This window comes from Acinonyx jubatus, chromosome B2 (genome assembly GCF_027475565.1).
Source record: "Acinonyx jubatus isolate Ajub_Pintada_27869175 chromosome B2, VMU_Ajub_asm_v1.0, whole genome shotgun sequence".
In the NCBI taxonomy this organism is placed as follows: Eukaryota; Metazoa; Chordata; class Mammalia; order Carnivora; family Felidae; genus Acinonyx; species Acinonyx jubatus.
In genome coordinates this window covers 12342358-12368838 of record NC_069385.1, presented here as the reverse complement: position 1 = coordinate 12368838, position 26481 = coordinate 12342358, and the positions used below count along the sequence as shown (strand labels likewise).

General features: G+C 41.2%; 2 protein-coding genes across 5 annotated transcripts in view; one reads left to right on the top strand and one right to left on the bottom strand.

The window, feature by feature from the left end:
* TFB1M (transcription factor B1, mitochondrial) overlaps positions 1 to 26481 on the bottom strand; it is a 64517-nt gene that overhangs the window by 11732 nt on the left and 26304 nt on the right. For both annotated transcript variants that reach the window (XM_015084933.3, XM_053222062.1), the window contains exon 5: positions 17346 to 17465. In XM_015084933.3, the coding sequence (XP_014940419.1) occupies positions 17346 to 17465 (120 nt within the window). The remainder of the gene's footprint in view (positions 1 to 17345; positions 17466 to 26481) is intronic.
* CLDN20 (claudin 20) lies at positions 337 to 8682 on the top strand. 3 transcript variants are annotated; one of them, XR_008298255.1, is made up of 3 exons: positions 340 to 1467; positions 4675 to 6097; positions 7037 to 8675. XR_008298255.1 is itself a non-coding variant. In XM_027056582.2 (2 exons), the coding sequence occupies exon 2, from the start codon at positions 4778 to 4780 to the stop codon at positions 5435 to 5437; it is 660 nt and encodes a 219-aa protein (XP_026912383.1). In that variant the 5' UTR covers positions 337 to 1467; positions 4383 to 4777; the 3' UTR covers positions 5438 to 8682. The 3 variants fall into 3 exon arrangements, 2 of the variants coding, with proteins under 2 accessions (XP_026912383.1, XP_014940420.2); XM_027056582.2 differs by having other exon boundaries at positions 337 to 1467; positions 4383 to 8682; XM_015084934.3 differs by having other exon boundaries at positions 4675 to 8681.

Here is a 26481-nt window from a genome sequence, read left to right as displayed (position 1 = left end):
GGCGTCCTTATCCTGGAGGCCGGAGCTGGGAGCTGGCTGGCCCCTCTACCTGCCATCGGTCAGCCTCAGCACAGGTCAGTCCATACTGTCGACCGTGGCAAAAAGCAAACAAGGCGAGGTGCTAAAGGGATCTGGTGGGTTTCTTCCGATACAGCAGAAATAACAATGCTGGTTCTGTTAGTGCCTGAAATTCAACTCTTCCTCACCCAGTATTTACGCAAAGAACTGTTTAAGTATTTCCATGAAACAGAAGAAAAGAAGTTTACATATTAAAATTACAATACTATGGCTAAAAAATCCACAGGCATCAGATTCCTAAAAGAAGAAAAATACCTTGCTAAATGCCAGACTCAGAAAAGATGAAAACGAAACAAAAAACAAAAAATCAAGAAAAATCCAGATAATCAAAACGTGCATTTTATTATTTACAGTTTTTAAAGAAATGGCTATCATCTAATATAGCTACAATATCTGGGAAATAAAAAAGTCTATTATCAAAATACCTTCTTTATAAAGTGGTTCTGAATTTATAGCTTGTAGAATTAGAATTAGTGAAGGAAAGTAAAATGTGAACTCAGAGTCGATAGACATGAAACGTGTCTGTATTCAAGGTATCAGGACCTTAATATTTGATTTCACTATTTCATTTAATATGCTCCACATCATTTTGGTGTAATTTCTTCACATTTTCTAAAAGCTCTAATTTAAGTTATACTCCAGAAATCTTTCTCAGTGGAAGGAATAACAAAAGAAAATTCAGGACACGCCCCCTCCCTGACCCACAAAATACTTGTAGATTTACTGGTCAGAGTCGAGTCAATAGGGTTCCTTTATCTTTTATTGAAAAGATACAGATTTTGAAAAGAGTCTTTTGGACATCTTTTTGAAGGCTACCAATTTTGTGACTCTTGATTTCAGACGAGTCACAAGCACCAGCATAAAACGATCGTCTTGACTAATCATTTGCAAAGCACAGTCTGGTTAAAAATATTTCAGATCATATCCTTTAACTGGGGACATAACAAACTGTATCTTCCAACACAGATAAAAATTCAAAAATAAATTATAACTGTGGACTGCAACCTAATATTAAAGGAAAAGAAAGCCTTTTTGTGAGCACGCGAAGAATTCCTCCTCTGTACAGTGACACAAAAGCATTTTCAGCTTTCAGGTTTCGACAAATCCTGTTGTAACAACAACTCCCTCCCTTCCCCGCCTCTCCTTTCTTAATTCTCCCACAGCTCAAAAAATGAGATGGAGAACCTGGTATTTATCTTCTAGCACCATCAGCAGTCTCTACCTCAGATTCCCATGTTGGTCTTTATGTGCGAGTTAACTTGGTGGAGCTCTGTCCCTAATACTCACAGGCTGGACGGGAGCCTCAAGTGTGGCTTCTCCGCCTCGAGCAGCTTCGTTTGAAGACAACTGACAGAAGGGGGTTAAGACACTGAAGGCTCCTGACAAAAGGTATGGAAAATGAGAGGCTTCTACAACGCTCAGAAATAGAAGTAGAGACCTTTAAGTATTTAGTTCGAACTGTAAAGTTGTCGGTCTGTTTTTAAAGTAATAGTTTTGTTATAAACAGATCTTGTCTGGAAAACTGACTTTACGTTTTAATGAAATCCACTCCAGACTTTCTGTTGGCAAGTAAGTCCATGAAGTTAACACTCACAGGCTCTGTTCTGCAAGCAGTGTATTCTGGAGCCCTGAGAGACCTGTGTATTTAGAACTAAGTTTTTACATGCAATCCCTCTGCTGCTTCTGCTGGATTTCCCTGTATTCCACCACCACCACCACCACGGAAACAAAGTATGCTTTTATTCCGTACTTACTTACGAGATAGCAATGTGAAAGAACAGGCCACAAACTGTATCATACTTGTGGCTGGAGAGGAAAAGAAAATTCATAGCAATATAGCTAAGATGCCAGTATGTTTTTACAAAAGGAACAGAAATAGTGACCTTCATTGTGGAGAACAAATTTTTTCTGCAGAAGTTCTCTGTGCAGAAGAAAGCATTTAAGATCCGATATTCAACAGTGAGCAGGCACTATGCTAGCTGAATGCAATGTCATATTGTTTACACTGATTCTGGCTGTCTGTAATTTATCACTGCCAGTACGTGTTAATTAAGATGAACAAGCTGTCTGCAAGCCTGAATTACACTGAAATTTATAAAATGTATTGGTGAATGGGAAGAAAAAGGTTATAATTGGGAAGCTGAGCATAGATTGATCAACACATGAAGGTTACTCAACCAAAGTAAAAATAAAGAGGGAAATGAGATGCTCTTAGAAAATGTTAACAGCCATCTCGATGCCGAAGAAACCATAAGCTGACAAAGGTCTGGGAAGGCAGTAATTTAGGGAACTGCCTGGAATCTGAAATGTTAAAACCCAAACCTGAAAACAGCTATTATGAAACTATAAACATGTGCTTCATTTTTTTTTTTTTTCCTAGAAACTTTATTCTGTGCTATTTTAGTGTCAGGTATGAAAAGAGGTTTGGAAAACAGAAGTGAACCATACGGCTATGCCAAAAGCCGAAGTACTCTGATGTGTCTGTAAGTCTGATGCTTAAGGATTTAAAGTTTCAGGGAAACCCTTTCCCAAGTTTGTCATATTTTAAAGCTATGAACAAAAATATAAGCAGCAAAGTTAGACAGCCCAGGATTTAACTTCTCAGAGAACCAATGCTGTAACTATGTTAAGTTTGTACTTCTGATATAGGCACGGATTAGAATTACTTCAGCTATTTTACAAAAGCCAGGCATCAACCTCCTTGGGTGAGTCTCTGAGGCTAAGCTATTTGCCCCATTAATGTCTTGTGGTTTTTTTGTTTTTTTTTTTCCCCTTGGTGGGACAGGGAGTGGATAAAATTGACAGTTAATGGCGTTCTCTGCCTGCAGACGTAGCGTTTTCTGTGCTTCCCCGGAAGCACACGGAGAGCATCTCACACTTGAGTACTGGGGTGATGGTGGGGGAGGCGGGAACACCCGGACACTGTTGCTGAGACCTGCGTGGCCTCGGGGGGTTTACCACCTCAGTGTCCTTCCCAATCGGGAAAAATGATGACGCACAGAGTTATATCTATGGTTTGGTTCAGCTCTAAGATTCTACAAAGATAAATCAGTTCGATGAAGGAAGAGAGAAAAGAAAAAATATTTCAAATGTTATTAAACAGCAACTGTCACGTGACAGAAAACAGCATGCGAATCACAGTGTTGATTATAATGTATGGAGTACTTTCTAGGTGTTGGATATTGTTCTCTAAGCCCTTAAAATTCATTTAACTCTTCGATATACATACTATAATCCTATTTTCCAGAAGAAAATACTAAAGCAGAGAGAGGTTCTGGAAAGCGAAGATTTGAGCCCAGTATTTTGGATTCAGAGCCCCACACTGCCTTTTGTAAAATATATGAATCGTGACAGAGCCACTCTAATACGTCATTCAAAAACTGATTCAGAAACACAAAAAAAGTTATTACTGTATTTCAGAAACCATTAGACTTCCCTCAAAGAAGGCAGTAATTACTGCCAGGGTAAAGCACAGCCAAGCCACAAATTCGGTGCTGTCTTTACTCTCTTCTTAAGAAAATGTTAAATTATTTTTGGTATTCTTTCACATACAACAAAGGATGTGGTTATTTCTGGCATGTACTTCAAGATTCAAGGTCACTACCGAATCCGTCAGAACAACCGGTTTTACGGCAGACTATTTCATCTGGGTCAGGGAAGGATTCTGGTCCCAGCTAGAAAGGATCTCACATTCTCACAAGCAAAAGACAGTGGCCTAATTGTTCCTGCACTGAGCGTCTTGCACCTGCAGTGAAACGAGTGCTAACCTAGATAAGGATTTTGTAAAAGTTTATTAACAGAAAATTAGGGATAATCATGCCTGTGGCTTTAACTTCTTTCCACGAATTTCCTTTCCTCCTTAAACAGTTTACTTGGGTTATGTGTCTGGCACATGGTAAGGGCTTAATGAATATTTTTTAAATAAAATCATTTTTTGAATACTTAAAACTCTTCTAAGATTTATAAGTCATTTTTTAATTTTTAAAAATGTTTTTATTTTTGAGAGAGAAACAGAGTGTGAGCAGGAGAGGGGCAAAGAGAGAGGGAGACACAGAATCGGAAGCAGGCTCCAGGCTCTGAGCTGTTAGCACAGAGCCCGAGATGGGGCTTGAACCCACAAATGGTGAGATCATGACCTGAGCTGAAGTTAGACGCTTAACCGACTGAACCACCCAGGTGCCCCTAGAAGTCATTTTTAAGAGGTGGGCTTAAACTATTCATTTCTCCCTTATTACCTATTAAGTATTTTAATTAGAAATCATAGGGCTTAAAAAAACCTGTAAGCTATTAAAATTCTTTATCAGATCCTACAACTGGAATTCGGTATGTCAAAATCTCCCAAGAAGGCATCATCATAGACTTCAGCACAGTTTAAATTCTAAAAAGAACAAAGTGGCCACTTTTCAAGAACCACCCATCCGCACTCAGGAGAATGACTGGTAGTCTCTGAGGGCCTGGCGTGAGCTTTTCTCTTGGGCTGGAGTGTCCTCATCTACTGCGAGGCCCATTCAAATGTGTTCCTGCTCCCACCGTACGTGGAAACGTAAGCCTTTGCGTTATCCTTTCTTTTAATCCCGGTTTGTCTTCCTTCCCTAGCCTTTGTTACGTGGTTCTCTGCCGCACAGACAGCATTACGGTTTTGACCAGGGGCCATCATAATCAAGCAGCAGGTAACGGGGGACCAAGATAAGGTAACGTCATGGCGTCCGCGGGTCTCCAGCTCCTGGCTTTCGTCCTGGCTCTATCTGGGGTGTCTGGAGTGCTCACGGCCACTCTGCTGCCCAACTGGAAGGTGAACATGGATTCGGGCTCCAACATCATCACGGCTGTCGTGCAGCTGCAGGGGCTGTGGATGGACTGCACGTGGTACAGCACCGGGATGTTCAGCTGCACCCTCAAGTACTCCATTCTGTCCCTCCCCATCCACGTGCAGGCCGCACGGGCCACCATGGTCCTGGCCTGTGTCCTGTCCGTGTTGGGGATCTGCACTTCCACAGTGGGGATGAAATGCACTCGCTTAGGAGGGGACGGAGACACAAAGAGCCACGCTTCTTTTGCCGGAGGAGTCTGCTTCATGGCTGCAGGGGTCTCTGGTTTAATCCCAACCGTGTGGTACACAAAGGAGATCATAGCAAACTTCCTGGACCTGACAGTTCCAGAAAGCAACAAACATGAGCCCGGAGGAGCCGTCTACCTCGGATTCATTTCGGCCGCGCTGTTGTTCGTCTCCGGCATGATTTTCTGCACTTCCTGTATGAAAAAGGCTCCGGAAGCTTGGCTCTTTGCAGCCAAGCAGCGGCATACCTCCGCCATGCAGCCAGAGGGCAGCTCCGCGTACAACCTCAAAGATTACGTGTAAATGACCGTGTCACGCGTATGGAATGTTTAGGTGCCTGCTGTGGCTTTCGTCTTTTCGTTTTAGAGGAAAACTATAAATGAGGTCATTTAAAATGCCAACAAACTATTGTGTGCAATTAGATCCGTTTTAAGATTCTTCTTCCATTCCTTTTTTCGTGTTTTATCCAGTGGTTTATAACTGAAAAAGGTTCTGTTTTATAAGACAATTGATGGGGTTTTTTTCCTTTTAAGATAAACTGTTGACACATCTTCTGAATTGTTATTTAGTTGGATTTTATAGAAGAACTAAACTGCCAAGTATCAAAAAGCGGCTTTCTCTGTGTTAATCCAGGGTATCATCTGCTTTTGCTGGCTGTTGGTAACCACAGGGACTTGCTTCTGTTTTCAAGCCTGCTCTTTGACCATGAGGGAAAGAAGAGATGTCCATCTCTCTTAAGTGTTGCCCAAACCAGCCTCCCCAGCTTCCCACCTACCGTGACCTCCCTGCTTCCTTTTTCATTTTAGAAAATATCTACGTACGTGTCCAAGAGCCAACGATAGGCTATTCAAAGATTAGGCAGGCAGAACTAAGGAAAAGAAACTGGTAAATGCTACCACAGCAAAGCAAAACCAAATCAAGCGCGAACTGAAATCTCCAGGATTGGAAGGCATTAAGTACAAAGTAAGTGACAATAATAACAGTTTGCTTTATTTAGAATGCTTAAGAAGTGCCGTCTTCTGCTGCTAGCAAGAGGATGCTCCAGATTCTGTTCATTTATCCTACAACCCAGAGTCTTCCCCTTCCCTCTCACTGATGAGTATCTGGATGATCGAAGTTACTTTAAGTTGTCGTTTTTTTCTCAAGTTTGATTCACGTTAACAAAAACATTATTGTTCTCTTATAAATGAGCTGCTTCCAGTAGTAAACAGAACAAAAATTAAAGTATAAAGAATACTTTAAAGATGTAAGTTAATTTGTGATATGTAATCCAAATATCTTAACAAGAAAATAAAAACTGGATTTTCTAATGCACAAAGGGGACAAGGCCCACTATTGTTTCTAATAATTCATGTAATTTAGGCTTAGTCTAAATTATGCTCACTATAAAATGGTAAAGGGGGAAAAAGGATCATTTCTTTGCACATCAGTAACTCAGGAAGTGTGAAGAATATCTTTTATGTGACTACATATTTTTCATTTGTGCCTACAGAAGTAGAGACTAACATGTTTTATACCTAGTTTACTCACTCTTTTCTGCAACAGTATCATTGGCCATTAATAGGATGGCTAAAATGGAAAGGTATCATTTCATCTGGGAATTAGGAAAAGACATATTTAAACAGAAGCTTAAAGTATGGATTTCTTTTGGAGGGTCAAAATATTTTCTAAACACATGTATACTAAAAATAACTGGTAAAAAGTATTTTTATGCAAATTAATGTGACCAGATTGGTTTGGCACCTGTATCTCTCTCCTTTTGCTTACTGGGACTGGCTTTATATGCAGTTTCTGTACCTGATAGTCCTATGCTAAAAGTTCACCGTATGTGTTCTATAAAAGTCTATACATACTTCAAAAAATAATTTTTATTTTGCTCTAGAATATTTTCTTCTTAAATAGGCACAGGGATGTTCTGAACTCCAGAAAAGCAGCCATTTCCTACAAATAATGGCCTAATTCTATCCAGACTGGACACAGCAATGATGAAATGGCTCGGAGTCCCTCCGTCCCCCCAGGCCGCACCCTTGCTGCATTCCTCCACCCGGAAACCTCCCACACTCACCCCTTCCTTGCCCGCCCACGCTCCGACTCCTCCTTGGGGGTTCACGCAGGACCTCCTTTGTGACCCCACTCCTGACTCCCCGAGGGTCGCTGCTTCCAGCCCTGTACTCTCTGGGAATACGGTCTATTCAAACAAGTTATTGCATCTCCGACTAGACTCTGAGACAAGGTACCGTTTTTACCTTTGTAGCCTCCTAACTTGCCAACAGCGCTTATGAGGACGTGTCAGTCCTTCCGGGACGTACATGGACTGGTTTAAACCTCAGGAGGACTCTAGGAGGCAGGCACTATTCCTAGCACAGAGGGGAACTGAACCAGGGGAAAGTACAGTACCTCACCAGCCTAACAGCAGGCAGCTGGTAAGCGGAGAGATGGGATTCAACCGGAGGGAACTGGCCCTGGAGTCAGACCAGGTGCCTGCCGGCTTACGCAGGGCACAAGGCTGCACGGCGCGTGTTACTGAATCTAGGTCTCGGTCCCCTCCTGTGAAAATGAGGATAGAACGGCACCTACGCACACAGGGGCTGTAAGGATTCAATGACAGGATGTGCACACAGCATTTGAAGGGGCGGGGGCGGTAAGCACGCTCGGGACTTTCTTGGTCTACACCAGCATTTTCCAAAGGGGGGTGGGTGGAGCCTGCAGAGGACACAGGGCAGCGCCGGGGGCCGGCTTTGGTCATCACAGCTGGGGTAGGGGTACTGGGACCCAGTGGGCAGAGGCCAGAAATGCTATGAAATACCCTACAATGCCTGGGCAACAAAGAATTTTCTAGCCAAAAATGTCAATTGTGAGGAGGCTGAAAAACCCTGATCTAATGTATTTGAATTCTATTTAAACATTCATTTTAAAGAAAATAATAAAGTTACCAAACCAAAAGAAAACACCAGAAAGCCCCAGAATGTCCTACTTATTTTACCTACAGAGCAGATATATGTGTATATGTATGTATGTATATGTGTGTGTGTGTGTGTGTGTGTGTGTGTGTGTGTATGTGTGTGTGTTATGACTGAAGAAATCAGCGAGTAATCTGGGCAACGACATGGGCAGGTGAAAGGGTCATCAGGACACTACCTACAAATGGGCAGGAGCAGGCTGGGGTACAGACAGATCCAATTCTGGATTCAATGTTTTCTCATTACATCTTTTACGACTATATTTTTAGCTACAAGGCTTTAGCATAAATTCACTGTACTGACTTTTGAGATTTGTATCATAGCCTATAATCCCGTGAACCTGTTGCAATCTCTTCATTACCTCTGATAATTTTTTAATTCACTTCACTGCACTTTATACATACACGAATGGGTCACCTGCAAAAATGCAATTTTGTTTCTTCCTTCATTGGGCTTATAATACTTCTTATTTATTTTATTCTTGAGTAGTTATAAAAACATAACTTGTATGAAGGTAAATTGTAATAATAAATATCTTGTTTCTATCCAACACTAACTTGATTTTTAAGAAGGACTCTTGTACTTTAATTATAAAACTGGATTTTAGTTTACACGTTTATTTTTATTTTAGACTCACTCTCAAAAAGAATTTGAGGCTACTTACGATAAAACTGCCGGCATAATAAGAACAAAAACAATGATAAAATAAAGTTACAAAGAAGAGAGAGAGGATGCTATTAAATAATGCTGTTTGAAGGCTACTAAAGGAATTACGTATGAAACTTAGTTTAGAACTTGGAGCAACCAAGGCACAGAAGGCCACATGAGGCGTCTGATGGCGGTCTCGGGCAGGTGCCTACAGAGGCTAGAGAGGCTGCCGGGGGTGCCGCCTAAGCCCCCACTGGGCTGTGCGTCCGTCCCCAGCTGCTGTGAGTGCAGGGCGCTACCAGCTCACACGTGCGGAATTGCCTCCCTTGGTAGACTAGGGCACCACTGCTCCTAGGAGGTGGCCGTGAGCCAAAGACTGACCACACACGTGTAGAACATGCCATTCCCTCGACTGAGTCTGTGGGACAGTTTGTGCCCCATTGCTCCCCCTCTCCCCACTACCCTCTGACCCAGTGGGACCAGACTGACGCTGGTCTCCAGGCACAATATTCCTGCTTAGCTTTTGTGCCCCCCTTGCTTTATCCTGCTTCCCTCACCCTTCTGAGAACACTCAAAATGGCACTTTCATAAAAATTCTCATCTCAGTCCCTAATTCCAGACAATCAGACCTAACACAGAAGAATATTAGTTAAGTAGAAAAATATGTCCACAGGGTTCTCAAATATAGGGCAATATTCAACAGAAATAACATCCTCACTATCTGATTTCAAAACACACAAAGGCTTGAAAAAATGGCTTTCTTATGTGAATCCACCCATTTTACGAAGATCAAGATTACTTCACAAAGAAGTCAAGGCCTCAATAGCTGTCAGCAAGGATGGCTGAAAGCTTCTAAAATGTGGTCCTCAAAGGTCAGGCATGGATGCCTCAAGTCGTGACCTTTTCTTTATAATGTCACGGGTATATCATCGTTAATTCGTCTAAAATTGTATTGACAATATGCTTTAGATCTGTCCCATACAGGGTTAACTTGCTCCACATGCAGTACTCCTAATAGGGCAAAATTAGATATAAACTATATGAAAGTCTTAAAAATTAAAATCTGTATCAGGATATATCGTAAATAGTTTATAATCATAATAACAGTGACCTTCCACTGACTGCCTCCAAATGCATTACTTCACATTACTTCTCAAAACAATCCTTCAAGGGTGACATTACTGCCCCAATTTGGGATATATTAAAATTCAGCCTATTAACCTGACCGAGTTCTTGTAATTAGGGACACTGGAATTCCAGTACATCTAGTTTCCTTTAAAATACCTCTAGGGGCACCTGGGTGGCTCAGTCGGTTAAGCATTGTCTGACTTCAACTCAGGTCGTGATCCTGCAGTGCATGAGTTTGAGCCCAGCATCCGGCTTTTGCGCAGAGCCCGCTTCAGACCCTCTGTCTCCCTCTCTCTCTCTCCGCTCCCACCCTGCTTGCACTTGCTCTCTTTCAAAAATAAAAATAAAAATAAAACATATAAAAAAAATACTTCTATTTATTCCGCCAGAGTATGCTGCCTCTATCATATTAATGAAACGAGCCCATTGCAATTCTCATTTTATATCTAAGCGACCTACCTACTAGGTTTGAGGATAGCATAGTGGTTTAGACCCAAAGCCTATCCATTCTGTTGGGAGTAGGTTAGATTAGAAGCCCCATGACCACAATTTTAAAAAGAAAAAAAAATGACACAGAATTTTGAGGGTCTAGCTAATAGCTTAGTATTTCTCAAATTTGATTAATGTGCAGATCGGCTCAAAAAATTACTGTAGAACTCCAGAAATACGTGGATTCTTCAGGGTTTAAAAATGTCAGCTTGAAAAACTTAAATAAGCTTTATTTGCTCATGGAAGCATTTTTCAATTGTGAATCTGCACTGTAAAACATTTTGTCTTGTAATTGGTAAAATAATTTTATGAACTCAATAGTGAAATGAAAATACAAAATTTTAAAAATTCTGACTTAACTCTATTCACTAAAAACTCCAGAAGTTTAAGAAACACTAGAGTAAGTCAATTTGACAAATTTTATGAATCTAACCTAGGAAGTTGCATTTTCTGTAGATAGAAAAGAATTTTGGGTTCAAATTTTGGGACCTAGAGAGGTTAATAAAAATAATGAGTTTGACAAGAATTTAGGTCAACTATTCTGAACAGGATTATTCTAGTTCACGGAAGTAAAAGCCTTGCCTTGATTAAGTTGGTTTGTCTAAAGACCAATAACCAGGAGGGATTACAGATTCTCCAGAAAAATTCTAAGGTGGTATAAATACGTTCTTGAAATATCACAAAAGAAATTCTCATATCTAATTCTCAGGGTTGGTTGAGAAGAAGTACTGACTTTTAAGAAACTTCTTTGAGCATCTATAGAGAATTAACCCCTCTCTCTGGACTCCCCAGTGAACCTGCCTGTACCTCTATTTTAGCACTTTTTTTCACTTGTGTTATGAGTTATTTGTGTTTATGACTTTCTCCTCTTGTATTCAGAAAGGTTTAGCCATAGGGTTAGGCTTGTGCCATTATTTTATCTTCTCTAGAAGATTCTTCTCCTTTCTTAAGAAAATAAAAATTTTTTTAAATTTGTTCAATGCAACCATCCATCAGTCAAATATTTTCTGGCTTTCCTCAGAATATTCCCAATCTGCTAAATAGTACAACTACTTCAGAGCAGCAGAGAATTCTCTTAGAACTAAAATTTAATCATTTGATTTACTATTTTCCTTTATCATAATACAGTCTCTCTCCTCTTTGATAACTGTTTTCCTAGATTACAAATAAATTCCTTGCATGTAATATTTATAACATGATGAAAAGATCTCAAGAAAACTGCTATGAATATGTTTAATTTGTTAAAAAGCAAACATTCCTCAATAAAGTGAACCAAAAACATAGCTAGTTTTTTTTCAAATAATAAATATTTTCATGAGGCCTTAATCCTTGAGGAAAGAACATTAACTAACTGCATGTGTATCTTACCGCAAAATCAAGGATAAGGTTGATAACAACCTCTAAAAATGCCCTCAACTAAGTAACTAAAACAAAGAAAAACTTTCCATTAAAAAGATTCTAAAATCCACCTTAAGAAACACTTGGTAAAATTTAAATAGCTTCAAGATTCTGGACTGTGGTCAGAACCCTAAGTAAAAAGCCTAAAAGTAAAGATCTTTGTTTCTGATACATTGGAGTCCTACACTATTCAAAATGTTATATATGCTCATATGTGCATTATGAGAAGAAAGAAAGCTATATGGTCAACTGGTTCTCTTCATTACAATGGCCATCTGTTCTAGGATAGAAAATACCTGAAAGCACAAATAAATTAAACCTGATGATGACCTATAAGACATCTCCAGTCATTGGGTCCTGTCTGGGATCTGACAGGATCTATTATTTTGGAAGAAACCATTTACAGTGTCTGAAAACTTGAGATGCTAAAGGGAGGTGGTACTGAAAATGAGTTTTCTGAGCCTGACTTAGAAAAAGCTGAAAACTATTATAGGAGGGAAGAAGGACTGAATTCCTACAGTCACGCCAAAGCTCAGTCAACTGTGGTAGACAACATGGCAGAGGAAGTGGATGGTGGGAGCAGAGACTACGGAGACTTCTCAGACCACGCTTCAACATGGACAAGGAGGGCTAACACTACTGGTTGGGGCCCCATTCTAAATAGATCATCTCGATCCAAAAAACCATATGATACAATTTTTTTCATGCTGTCTACTTTCCTTAATGAATCTCAAATGAGACTTTATACAACTTTATTCTTGAGAGTTTCGGCAAGCAAGAAGAAATCTGTTCCTCACCAGCTGTGAACTCCCTGATGCAGACTCCATGTCTGATGGTGCTCCTATCCCTTTCATCTTTCAGGCATCACCAACCGCCCCCCTCCACCCCCGCCCCAGCCTAGCCTGGCCTTTCCACTCAATACACATCCGACAAAGAAACAGATGAGTTTTTATAATATATATCCTATAGTAACTCATCCAGTAGTAGTTCTGCTAAAACAGACACCACTTTATTGATTTTTATTTTTGGCAGAGAAACTCTGTTTCTGTAATTAGCATGTAATAGTAACAGTCTTGTTTAATATCCAACTATTTCCCACAGATGATTAATCACAAGTAACACTGCCAAAACAGGATCTCTTAAAAACGTGCAAAGAGGAGGACTGAAGAGGGCGGTGGAGGAAGACCACCCCTGGCTCACCTCCTCCATGGACACAACAGATAACAGGTACATCTGTGTGACTAACCCTAAATAGGACCTGACGATAGCAGAACGGATCTTGCAGCTAATCACAGCAGAGGCAACACTGGAAAGGGGAGGAGGAACAGAGCTGTGGTTGGGAACCAAACCCCGAGTGACACTGACCACAGGAGAGAGCAGGGAGAAGGGAGATCACACCGGACACCAGATACCCCAGCACCGGGAACACAAGCACCCACTGCATCTGGCCTTGAAAACTAGCGACACTTAACTTAGGGAGCTTTTAAAATCAGCGGGGCTTAACTCTGGGTACCTTAAAAATCAGTGGGATTAACTCCAGGAGAGCAAGAGGACATAGGAAACTGAGTCCCCACCCTTAAAGAGCCAACATATTAAACAGCTCCACCCAAGCACAGCACAACACCAGGAGCTTGAGAAGTGCCCACGGAATATGTGCAGGAGATTTACTTACGAATCTCAAACGTGCACTAGAGGGGCAGGGGTCTTCAGAAGACCCCCCCCCGAGAACAAAGCGCTGGCAAACACCACTTCTCATCCCTGCTCTTGGCCTAGCTAGCCAGACTTTTGCGGGAACCAGCACTAATGCTCCCCACCTGTCTAGCTAGTGCTGTACCCCGTCCCCTCGTGTGCTCCTGTGGACTGGCCCCATCTAACCTGCCTGCCGTGGCAGGCATCCCTCCAAAGCAGCTCCTGCCCTGCCACACACTGCAAGCAGCCCTGGCAGGGCTCGGGGCCACTCCAAAAGTGCCACCTGCCCCGGGGAGAGGGAGAGGAAAGCCCACGCAGCACGGCGTCCAGCTGCAGTAGCTGAGCCTTTTCGCTGGCTACGCAGGGACAGAGCCTTGCCATTCAGTGGGCCCGCAGCTGCGGCAGAGGCTGACTGCAAACACCTAGTCTGATCACTGACTTTACCCACCTACAAGCCCAGGTAGTCCTCAGACGGGCACCTCAACAGCACAAGGACCAAACCCCGTCCAGCACACCCACAGCACACGAAAGTGGGTCACTGCAGGTGACTGGGCTGAAGACAAACGTGGCTCGGCCACGACGGCACGGTGCATGCCGTCCGCATAGGAGACGCCCCTGGAGCACCTGCTTCTGGTGCCCAGGGCGCACTGTGCTACAGGGCACCACATGACCTCTTCTATGCAAGGCCACTACTTTCGAGGCCGGGAGATGTAGCCGACTTCCCTAATACACAGAAACAAAGTTAGACAGAAACAAAGAGTCAGGAGTGTGTCCCAAATGAAAGAACAGGACAAAAATCACAGCAACAGAGCTAAATGAGCGAAGATAAGCAAAATGCCTGATAAAAAAATAAAAGGAATGGTCATAAAGATACTGGACTTGAAAAAAGAATGGATAAGCTAAGAACTTCAACACAGAGAAAATGTAACACAGAACCAGAGATGGGGAACTCAATAAGTAGAATTAAAAAAACACACTAGAGGGAACAACAGCAGATCAGGGGAGGCAGAAGAATGGATCAGTGATCCAGAAGACGGCGCAATGGAAAGCAATTAAGCTGAGCAGCAAAACAAAAAAAGAATAAAAAATGAGAGTACGTTAAGGAACTCAGAGACATCATCAACTGTATTAACAACTGCATCGTAGGGATCCTAGGAGGAGAAAATATAAAAAGGCAGAACTCTTATTTGAAGAAATAACAGCTGAAACACCTTCCCTAACCCAGAAAAGGAAAGAGACATCTGGATCCGGAAAGCACAGAAAACCCCTAACAAGATTAACCCAAGGATGTCCACACCAAGGCGTAAAAAAAGTAACAATAAAGAGAGAATTTTAAAAGTAGCATGAGAAAACACAGTTACATACAAGGGAAATCCCATAAGGCTTTGGCAGATACATTCAAAGTGCTGAAAGGAAAAAACCTGCAAGCAGGAATACTATCCAGCAGGATTTTTATTCAGAATTGAAGATGAGATGAGGAGTTTCCCCAAACAAACATTAAAAGAGATCATCGCCACTAAAATATCCTTATAGGAAGTGTTAAAGGGACTTGAGGGGAAAGGAAAGGCCATAACTAGAAGAAGTTATGAAAGGAAAAAAAACTTCACAGATAAAAGCAAACTTCTAATAAATGTAGATTAATCATTTAAGAAAGTATGGAGGTTTAAATAACAAAAGTAGTAAAATCAATTATATGTACCAAACTCAGCCAAGGGATTTCACATTTTACAACGTAAAAAGATGTAAAATATGATATCACATACATAAGACATGGACAGGGTAAGTAAAAATTTAGTGCTTTTAGAATATGTTCAAACTTAAGCAACCATAACTTCATACAGACTTCTATTCACATTAAGATATACATGAACCTAATGGTAACCACAAATCAAAAACCTGTAACAGATATACAACAAATAAAGATAAAGAAATTCAAGCATAACACTAAAGCAAGCCATCAAACCACAAGGGAAGAGAGCAAGAGAAGAAGAAAGGAATAGAGAACTATAAAAACATACTGTGTATGTGCATTACACCATACACAAAAATAAACTTAAAATAAACTAAAAACCTAAATGTGAGACCAAAACCATAAAACCCCTAGAAGATAACATAGGCAATAATCTCTCTGACACAGCCATATTTTTCTACATATGACTCCAGAGGCAAGGGAAACAAAAGCAAAAATAAACTATCAGGACTACACCAAAATGAAAAGCTTTTGCACAGCAAAGGAAACCATCAACAAAACAAAAAGCAACCTATTAAATGGGAGAAGATATTCGCAAATGACAGATCTGATAAAGGGTTAGTATCCAAGTTATACAAAGAACTTACGCAACTCAACACCAAAGAATTCAATTAAAAAAAAATGCACAGAGGACTTGAGTAAACATTTTTTCCAAAGACGACATCCAGATGGCCAACAGACACATGAAAAGAGGCTCAACATCCCTAATCATCAAGAAAATGCAAATCAAAACCACAATGAGACATCACCTTGTATCTGTCAGAATGGCTAGAATCAAAAAGACACGAAATAACAAATGTGGGTGAGATTGTGGAGAATAAGGAACCCTTGTGCCCTGTTGGGAGAAATGTAAATTGGTGCAACTACCGTGGAAAACAATTTGGACATTTTTCAAAGACTTAAAAATAGAAATACCATATGATCCAGTAATATGACTACTAGTGTTTACCCAAAAAAACACAAGAACACTAATTTGAAAAGATATATACACCCCTATTTATAGCAGTTATTATTTACAACAACCAAGATATGGCAGTAATCCAAGTGTCCATTTATAGATGAATGGATAAAGAAGATGTGGTACATATGCATGCATGTATACATACACACACACACACGCACACACAAGGAATATTACTCAGCCATAAAATAAGAATGAGATCTTGCCTTTTGTAATAACATGGATGGACCTAGAGTGTATATGCTAAGTGAAATATGTCAGGGAAAGACAAATACCATGATTTCAATTACATATGGAATCTAAAGAACAAAACAAACGAACAAATAAGACACAAAGAAACAAACAAACCTAAAACCAGACTTAACCACAGAGAACAAACTGGTGGTTGCCAGAGGGAAGGGGGGTGAGAAGATGGGTAAAATAAATACAACTTCCAGTTATAAAATAAATAAGTCATTGAGCACCTGGGTGTCTCAGTCGATTGAGAATCCAATTCTTGATTTCAGCTCAGGCTGTGATCTCACAGTTTGTGGGATCGAGCCCCGTGTCAGGCTGACAGTGTGGAACCTGCTTGGGATTCTCTTTCTCCCTCTCTCTCTGTCCCTCTCCCGCTCGCATGTGCACGCTCTCTGTCTCTGTCTCTCTCTCTCTCTCACACACACACACACACACACACACACGATCTCTCTCTCAAAATAAATATATTTTTATTTACTGTGTGAGCACTGAGGAATGTAGAAGATTGTTGGATCAATATGTTGTACAACTGAAACTGACATAACACTGTATGTTAATTGCACTTCAAATAAAAAAAAGGTGGAAAAAAATTCATGATAAAAAATGTTTGAGGTAACTTGAATTTAGAAATCTATGCAGAAATCACAAAACGAATACTGATTTCTTTTTTCTGAAGATGAGGTGACCATACAACTTATCTTCCATCCTAGAATACTTTTAAGAGTATGAGGTGATAATACCACCACCACCAGGGCAGCATGGGTAAACCTTGACATCTGGTCACTGTAAAAGGGAGAAAATTAGGACAAGAACTATTCACACAGTGTGATTTTTCTTATTCAGGAGAGATAAACAGTACAGTTTGCATGGAAGTGAAGATCAGATCCTAGAGATAATTTCCTATGACACATTCTCAGATGAACAAAGATTTACAAATAAACAGAAACTCACCTCTGGTTTAGGGACAAAAGCCCGACCCGGAATGGTCAAGATGTGCTGAACGTTGCAGAGGTACTGGGCCATAACAGAAAGGCGACTGCGCTGTTTGCTTCCTGTACTGGCTGTAAGTCTCTATGGGACAAAAAGGAATTTTTAGCAAATAATTAATCCAGTCTGATTAGACGGAATGCAGCCAACATCTTATTATCTATGGACACTAGATGGAGTGTTGAGATAAATTTTAAAACTGTAGGCTATCTGACACATGATACACAGGCAGCATGGGGAACATTTTCCTCCAATATCAGCAGAAGCAAACCTAGGAAATGTGAATTACATCCTATATAATGCACTCAAAAATCCAGTAAGAAAACTTCCCTATCACTGGATGCTGGGGATTTTCAAACCACTGTTACATTATGTAGAAGAAGGTCCTACATGAAACAAATATCAGTCTATATTTGCTGAATGAAGAAATTAGTAAGCATAATTAAGAACTAAAAAGACTTATTTAATTTTATGAATTACCAAAATATATGAAGGAACATTTTCAACAGTGTGCTTTTCTTTATTTAAATCTAATAAAACTTAGGGTCGCCTGGGTGGCCCAGTCGGTTAAGCTGCCGACTTCGGCTCAGGTCATGATCCCACGGTCTAGGAGTGTAAGCCCTATGTCAGGCTCAGTGCTGACAGCTCAGAGCCCGGAGTCTGCTTCAGATTCTGTGTCTCCGGGTCTCTGTGCCCCTCCCCCATTTACACTCTGTCTCTTTCGCTCTCAAACATTAAAAAAAATCTTTTAATCTAATAAAACTTTGAATATTCAGAACTCTTGGAAAGTGTTCTTTTGTTTTTGCAAAAACCAGGAATTTCATCTTTTAAGAACCTAAACAATTTTAAAACCAGGTGTATCTAAATTTTTTTTTTTAATGTTTTATTTATTTTTGAGACAGAGAATGAGCAGGGGAAGGGCAGAGAGAGAGGGAGACACAGAATCCGAAGCAGGCTCCAGGCTCTGAGCTGTCAGCACAGAGCCCAACGCGGGGCTTGAACTCAGTAACCGCGAGATCATGACCTGAGCCGAAGTCGGACGCTTAACCGACTGAGCCACCCAGGCGCCCCAAAACCAGGTATATCTAAATTAACTCATAATTGCAATGCAATTTCAAGCAAAATCTCAAATGATGTTTGGAAGGAAATTTACATTAAATTCCCTAAAATTTTATATGGAAAGACAAAGGGCCCAGGGTAGCCAGAAAGCTCCTGAAGAACATCAACGTGGGGCAGGCTGGGGCAGACTCACCGCACCAGACATCAAAATTAAGGCCAAGTATGGCATTGCTCTAGGCACAGACCAACAGAACAACGGCCTTGGAAACAGACCCAAGCACATGTGGATGTTTGCTGTGTGACAGATGTAAGGCAGCAACCACTAATAGAAGAAGGATGGACCACTCAATCTGTGATATTGGTAGAAGTAGGTATATCTACAGGAGAAAAGAGTAACTCCCCATCTCGTACCATAACCCAAAATAAATTCCAAGTGCATTAACAAAAAATAAAGAGCAAAAACTTTAAAATTTTTATAAGTATTTATTACTCCATGCTAGGCAAAAATTTCTTGAAGATGCAAAAGCAAAAGCCGTAAGAGACTGATCCTTTATTCTATTAAAATTTAAAACTTCCATAATAAAAAAAACACTATAAACATAAGTCACAGAGAGAAGGTATTTGAAACTCCTTTGACAAAGGATTAGTGTTCAAAACACAGGAGAACTCCTACACATCAGTAACCGAAAGATAAACAATCGAAAATATGCTGAGAAATACACTAAGAGCACCCAAATGAACCATAACCATGAACTATGCTCAACCACATTACAAATTAAGGACATACACATTTCAGCTATAATGAGATAAGCTTTCCTATCCACGAAATGAACAAAATTTCAACAACAACAACAAAAAGAGCCTGGCAGAACCTGGAAGTGGTGAATATATGGAGCCAGAGGAACCCCCACCTACCGCTAGGGAGAACAGATACAAGCACTCTGCATTACAATTTGGCAAAATACACAGGAGCGCCGAAGCTGAGTACACCCTCATGACCCTTAGGTCTACCTTCAGGACGTGTCCTAGAGGACAGTACATATACTTCCACAAGGAAATACTGTGGAAGAATGTTCCCTACCACATCATACATGCATAGCGTCAAAAATGGCGAGAAAAACATAAAGGCCCGTCAACAGGAATGAATAAGCAAACTGTGGTAATTTTAACAATGGAACACTAAGTAACAGTTAAAATGAGTAAGAAGGTGTTACCAGCACAGATCCCAAAATAGAGCAGAAAATAATGAAGTGGCAGAAAACATGTGGAGTATGACTCCATGTATATAAAAACTTCAAAACATTACCCCTGTTTCCTGTGTGTGAATATATATGTATCTGCAAAACACATGCATGGGAATGATGAGTATCAATTTTGAGTACAACTCACAGGAGAGAAAGAAAGGGGGCAGAAGAGGGTTTTAAGCATATCTGTAACATTTTATTTCTTAAAAAAAAAAGACATAAAAATATGGCAATATGTTAAGATTAGACATAACTGAGTGAAGTATGAAAAAAAATGAGGCACACTGACTTTTAAAAAATGTATCCTGCTTCTCTATGTTCTTAGAGTTTACTGGATACTCTGAGCCTCTTCTAAGTGATACAGGGTCAGCCTTACAAACGCCAATGGCTGCTGGATTAATCATGGAGTTGAGTACGTCGGCCGTGTGCCACACCACTAAATGAATGAGTGTTTACCGCACTGCATTTTGTCTTCCTGCTTCACCGTCATGTGCACATCCCTAAAATTCCCTATTATTTGCTACTTCTGACCTGTCTGGACACGAAAACCACATAATTTGGCTCGCAAGAGCTTTGCCTTACGGAGGTTTTAAAACTGAGATGCTCAGGGCACCTGGGTGGCTCAGTCGGTTAAGCATCCGACTTTGGTTCAAATCATGATCTCACAGTTCGTGGGTTCGAGGCCCACCTCAAGCTCTGTGCTGTCACCCGGGAACCTGCTTCAGATGCTGTGTCTCCCTCTCTCTGCTCTCTGCCCCTCCCCTGCTTGTGCTCTGTCTCACTCAGGAAAATAAACGAACGTTAAAAAAAAAATTATCTGAGATGCTCAGAAAATTTCCTGTGGGGAAAGTAATAGATTTCGTAGCATCTGTTTTGTTACTCAGAAGCCATCCCTCCACCTCATTCCTCTTTTTAAATTACCTGGCTCTGGTCTATATTTAGACAGTTGAAGTGACTGGGAGGCCCAGTTCAGGATAAGTGATAGGCTGCTACAATATAAATGACAAAGCAAATTGTTCCTTAGTAAACTGTAAAACCAAGAAATGCAGATATTCAAGCAAAAAAAAAAAAAAAAAAAAAAAAAGACAAACACCAGAAGCCCATATTTAAAGAATAAACTTATGGATCAAAGGGTCAAAAATATTTCTAGTTCCTCACGAATTTCTTTTGGAGCTTAAATGTACCATTACCATGAAAGTAAAAACTTCAAAGTGCACTGTGCAACCGGCACAATTCAAAGCAGTTGTGTAAAACTAAAATCTAGCGTGAACTTAATCCCAAAAGAAAAAAAAAATAGGGGCGCCTGGGTGGCTCAGTCGGTTAAGCGGCCGACTTCAGCTCAGGTCATGATCTCAGGGTCCGTGAGTTCGAGCCCCGCGTCGGGCTCTGTGCTGACAGCTCAGAGCCTGGAGCCTGTTTCAGATTCTGTGTCTCCCTCTCTCTGACCCTCCCCTGTTCATGCTCTGTCTCTCCCTGTCTCAAAAAAAAAAACAAAACAAAAAAACGTTAATAAATAAATAAATAAACAAACAAACAAACAAACCAGGGGTGCCTGGTTGGCTCAGTCAGTTGAGAGTCTGACTTCACCTCAGGTCATGACCTCACAGTTTATGAGATCGAGCCCCACACAGGGCTCTCTGCTGTCAGCGCAGAGCCCGCTTCGGATCCTTTTGTACCCCTCTCAACCCCTCCCCCCAACTCTCTCTCTCTCAAAAATGAATGATTAAAAAAAAAAGTCTGCATATGAAAATTAGTATTTATGCTGGATTGTTTTCCATATTTTACCTTATACCTCAAAGGTGTTCTCACTGATGAATTCAACAAAATTTTAAAAATCACTTTAACCAACGAGCAAACCAGTGAGGCACAGAGGGTAAACGAATTGGACGTGAAGGCATGCTTAAGTATATTTCACTCAGGGTGCTAGGCAGGCCTCCACTCCTGCCAGTAAAGCCTGACCCCTCAACTTGACCCATCCAAACTTTGCAGCAAATACACCTAGGCTGTGGAGATGAAAACTGTGGATAATACACCTGAATTCAGAAGAAAGCAGCACATTCATTACCGAAAAATTCAAGCCACAGAACAGAAAGCTCTGCAAAAATTTCGTTAAAAACTAGCACAAGAGGGGCACCTGTGTGGCTCAGCTGTTTAAGCAGCTGACTTCTGTTCAGGTCATGATCTCGCAGTTTGTGGGTTTGAGCCCCGCATCGGGTTCTGTGCTGACAGTTCAGAGTCTGGAGCCTGCTTCAGATTCTCTATCTCCCTCTCTCTCTGCCCCTCCCCCACTCCTGCTCGGTCTCTAAAAATTAAATAAACATTAAAAAAACATTTTTAACCCCCCCCCCCCAAAAAAAACAACAACAATAACAACAAACTAGCACAAGAGTTACATGGTCAAAATCAGTCATCCAAACAGGACTTAATATTTCTATGATACGTTATATGTAAAGCTATTAGAGTTCAAACTCCGTTACAAGGTAGAGATTTTAACAACAAAAGGCCGGGAAACCAAACCAGTTAATTTTTCAGTAAAAGGAAACCTCTAACCCTGGAGATTTTAAAAGCCTTCTGAGGCAGTTTAAGAAAAACCAGGGGTCAAAGATTTCACAAAGACAGTGTTATTTTCTTCCTCATTCATCTAAAATCATTTTAAGTAGAAAAATTAGGCTTATTCTTGGGAAGCTACACAGCCAAATATCAGGGACACTGAAAACGACATACTTCCTGGCAAGGTAACTCCCTCCCTCCCTGCTAGGGATGGACCATTAAGCAGCAGGGGCCCCTGAAGATGGGAGGAGAGCAACAAGCTGATCCTGGACCCAGAAAGGAGAGACCACAGGTCCGGTCACACGGAGAACTTAAACATCATGACTGCAGCAGAAAACACACGACCTGGGTTCAAGTTCAGCTTTCCCTGTAACTAGCTCCGTGACCTTCTGCCAGACCTTAACTTATGTTGAGCCTCAGTTTCATCATCTATGAAATGAGGTTAGATGAGATTTGTTAAGGTCTCATTTACTGCTACACAGTCTGATTCTATTTTATGAGCTGGAACTTTATACTGTCTATATGTTCTTTAATGTGTGCGAGCTGAATTCTTAGCTTTAGACCCTGCAGACCTGGAGAGAAGAGGACTGTGCTCAGTTGCTTCTGCTCTACAACTCAACAAAGCCAAGCAAAGTGAATGCCTAACGAGCGCTATCTGTGGAATATAAAATCACAAATATGACACTGTCAAGAGCAAACAGAGGGTATATGAGAAAATATTGCTCGCCATATATTGTCCTGTTTAGACTTTCACTCGCAAAATGTGAAAATTGGTCAGAGGACCAGTGTTAACCATGCTTCTGGAGCATTCCATAAATTATAGACTCAATGTAAACTCTTCTTGATACCCGTACTAAAATTTAACTAAAATCAACATTTTTTTTCTGGTTAAAGAAAAATAATTGCATATGCTGAAGTTAAAGCAACACTGTTATTAATAATCACAACTGACATTCTGAGTCACTGAAAATATTCCTCCACCTCTTAAGCCTCTGTTCCTTTGCATTTTCCCCCAAAAGAATTAGAGTACATAGTGTTTTGCATCTCTATTGTGTTATTCAAGAACAGAAATACCATAATAATCATGTCATCTGAGAAAATAAAAGTCCAAGAACAAATCAAAAGGCTGAGAAAACAAGAAAACTATTAATATATGCTCAACTCAAACACACAGAAGAGAGTTAGAATCATAAGCCGGGAATGACATGGGCCTTAGGAAAGTAGTGATGCCTTACAGTTCCTAACAAACACAAAAGGGCCCAAGTTTTGGGGATGGAAAATTCTAAGATGGCTGAGAAAAAGATTTTATGGCTAAATACCCTAAAGCAAAGGTTCCTATCCTCGGCATTGCTGACGTTTTCGGCTGGCAAATGTGGAGCGATTCTCTGTTGTTGGGGCTATCTTGCGCACTGAAGGATGTCTACCGGCTTCCCTAACCTCTACCCACTAGACACCAAAAGCACCCCCAGTTGCGACAACCAAAAATATCTCCAGACGGGCAGAAGTGAGGAATACAGCAAAGCAGGAGGATCCTGAGCTCACTCCCGTGAACATAGCACAGCTTCAGCCGCGTACAGAGCAACTCTCCCTGAGAATGACCTGACGACTGGGAGAGCAGCGGAGGTAGCTGTAAATATAAAGACAAAGCCTCAAAAAGGGAAAGAGGGACAAAGACATGGTCAGGTCAGGAACCAAACCCAAGAGTGAGAGAAGATATATCCCAGGTGCAAACGTCCTCCCTGGGAAGTGAGGGGTTACAGCCCCACACCAGGCACCCCCCACCCTGGGGATCTGCACCAGGAAGTTAAGTTCCCATAACTTCTGTTTCTGAAAATCAGCTGGGCTTTGCTTTGGGAGAATTGGAAGGCTAGCAGAAATGGAGATTCTGCGCTTAACGGGACTACACATAGCCTCACTTGCTCCGAGACTCCGCAAAGAGGCAGCTGCTTGAAAAGTGGCCACATGTGCAGAAAATACAATTGCCTGATTTTAGGGAGCAGGCCAAAGGGGCAGGGTTGTGTAAGAACTTTATCCAAGAGTGGACATGCTGGCAGGCACTATTCTTCTTACCCTCTCAGCCTATGCATCCGATGCTGGCGGGCACTAGTCTGACACTCTCCATATACCTTTCTGGCACCGCTTGCCCTGCCCCGGTGTTCCCCTGAAGACCTGCATTGCTGAACCCGCCTTCCTGGCAGGTGCTCCTGGACTCCTACCCTGTACACCTGGCAGAGAGCCTCGTGGAGACTGTTGCCCCAAAAATCAACTCTTGCCGGGGAAGTGGGTGGGGCATCTCTGTCCCCCAGTGTACCTGTTGCAATCACAGTCCAGTGCGAACAGAGGGGTGCATACAGCCAACAGGGGACACCCCTGAAGCACATGGTTCTGGTGACCCACGGCACACCTTCCACATAAGGCCACTTCCTTCAAGAACAGGAATCCCAGCTGACCTACCTAGTATATAGAAACAAATACAGGGTTAGACAACATGAGCAGACAGTAGAAAAGGTTCCAAACAAAACAGGACAAAGCCTGAAAAAGAACTAAACAAAAAGAGATAAGCAATCTACCTAATAAAGAGTTCAAAGTGATGGTTATAAAGATGTTCACCAAACTCAGAGGGAGTGGATCAACTCAGCAAGGATTTAAATAAAGAGATAAAAAATATAAAAAAAGAGCCAGTTACAGCTGGAGAATACAATAACTGCAAGGGAAAACACACAGAGGGAGTCAACAGCAAATCAGGGGATGCAAAAGAACAGATCAGTGATCTGGAGGATAGGGCAGTAGAAATCATTCAGGTTGAATGGCAAAAAGAAAAAAAGAATGAAAAAAATCAGGATGGGTTAAGGGACCTCTGGGACAACACTGGGCACACAACACCCATCTTATAAGGAGTCACACAGAAAGAAGAGAGAAAGGACCAGAAAACTTAATTTTAGGAAATAATGGAAAAGCTACCTAACAAGGAAAAGAAAACACAGATCTACGTCCAGGAAGCAGAGATACCCTAAACAAGATGAACCCAAAGAGGTCCATATGGAGACAGATAATCATTAAAATCTCAAAAATTAAAGACAAAGAAGGAGTCTTAAAAGCAGCAAGAGAAAAGCAACTGGTTATATAAAAGGAAATATCTATAAGAGCTGATTTTTCAGAAAATCTGAAGGCTAGAACACATGATCTATTCAAACTGCTGAAAGAAAAAAACCTACAACCAAGAACACTCTACCCAGCAAGAAATATTATCATTCAGAATTAAAGGTGAGATAGTTTCCCAGACAAACAAAAGTTAAAGAAGTTCATCACCACTAAACCAGCCCTTGCAAGAAACATTTAAGGGATTTCTTTAAGCAAAACAGAAAATGCCATAACTGGATGAAAATCACAAAAGAAAAAATTTCACTGGTAACAGTATTATACATTAAAGGTAGTAAATCAACCCCTCATAAAAGCTAGTACGAAGGTTCAGACAAAAGTAGTCAAATCAACCATACCTATGATAATTAGGAATACACAACATAAAAAGACATAAAATAGGACATCAAATACATAAAACATGGGCAGGAAGGATAAAATTGTAATGCTTCTAGAATGGGTTCGAACTTAAGCAACCATCAAGTTAAATAGACTACAATGTTCGTAGGTTGTTACAGATAGCCAGAAGGCATGAGGTGGGGTCAAGGGAGATTGTTTTGTCTTTTAAAGTTTATTTATTTGTGAGAGAGGAGAGAGAGAGAGAGAGAGAGAGAGAGAGAGAGAGAGAGAGAGCGCGCGCGAGAGCACGCTAGCATGCAAGAGCCAGCTCTGGAAGGCACACGCAGGGGAAGGACGGTGAGAAAGACGGAGGGAGAGAATCCGATGCAGACCCTGCAGAGCCTGACGTGGGGCTCGATTCCACAAACCAGGAGATCATGATCTGAGCTGAACTCAAGAGCTGGATGCTGAACCCACTAAGCCACCCAGGCTCCCATTTTGTTTTGTTTAAAAAAATTTTTTTTTCATGTTTATTTATTTCTGAGACAGAGAGAGTCAGAGTGTGAGCAGGGGAAGGCAAAGAGAGAGAGGGAGACACAGAATTTGAAGCAGGCTCCAGGCTCTGAGCTGTCAGCACACAGCCTGACCCGGGGCTTGAACTCACAAACCATGACCTGAGCCGAAGTCAGTCGCTCAACTGACTGAGCCATCCAGGCACCTTTTTTTAAAAAAAAAATTTTTTTAATGTTTACTTATTTCTGAGACAGAGA

Coding starts and splice junctions, on each gene's coding strand:
- CLDN20 (XM_027056582.2), top strand. CDS start 4,778: ATGGCGTCCGCGGGTCTCCAGCTCCTGGCTTTCGTCCTGGCTCTATCT.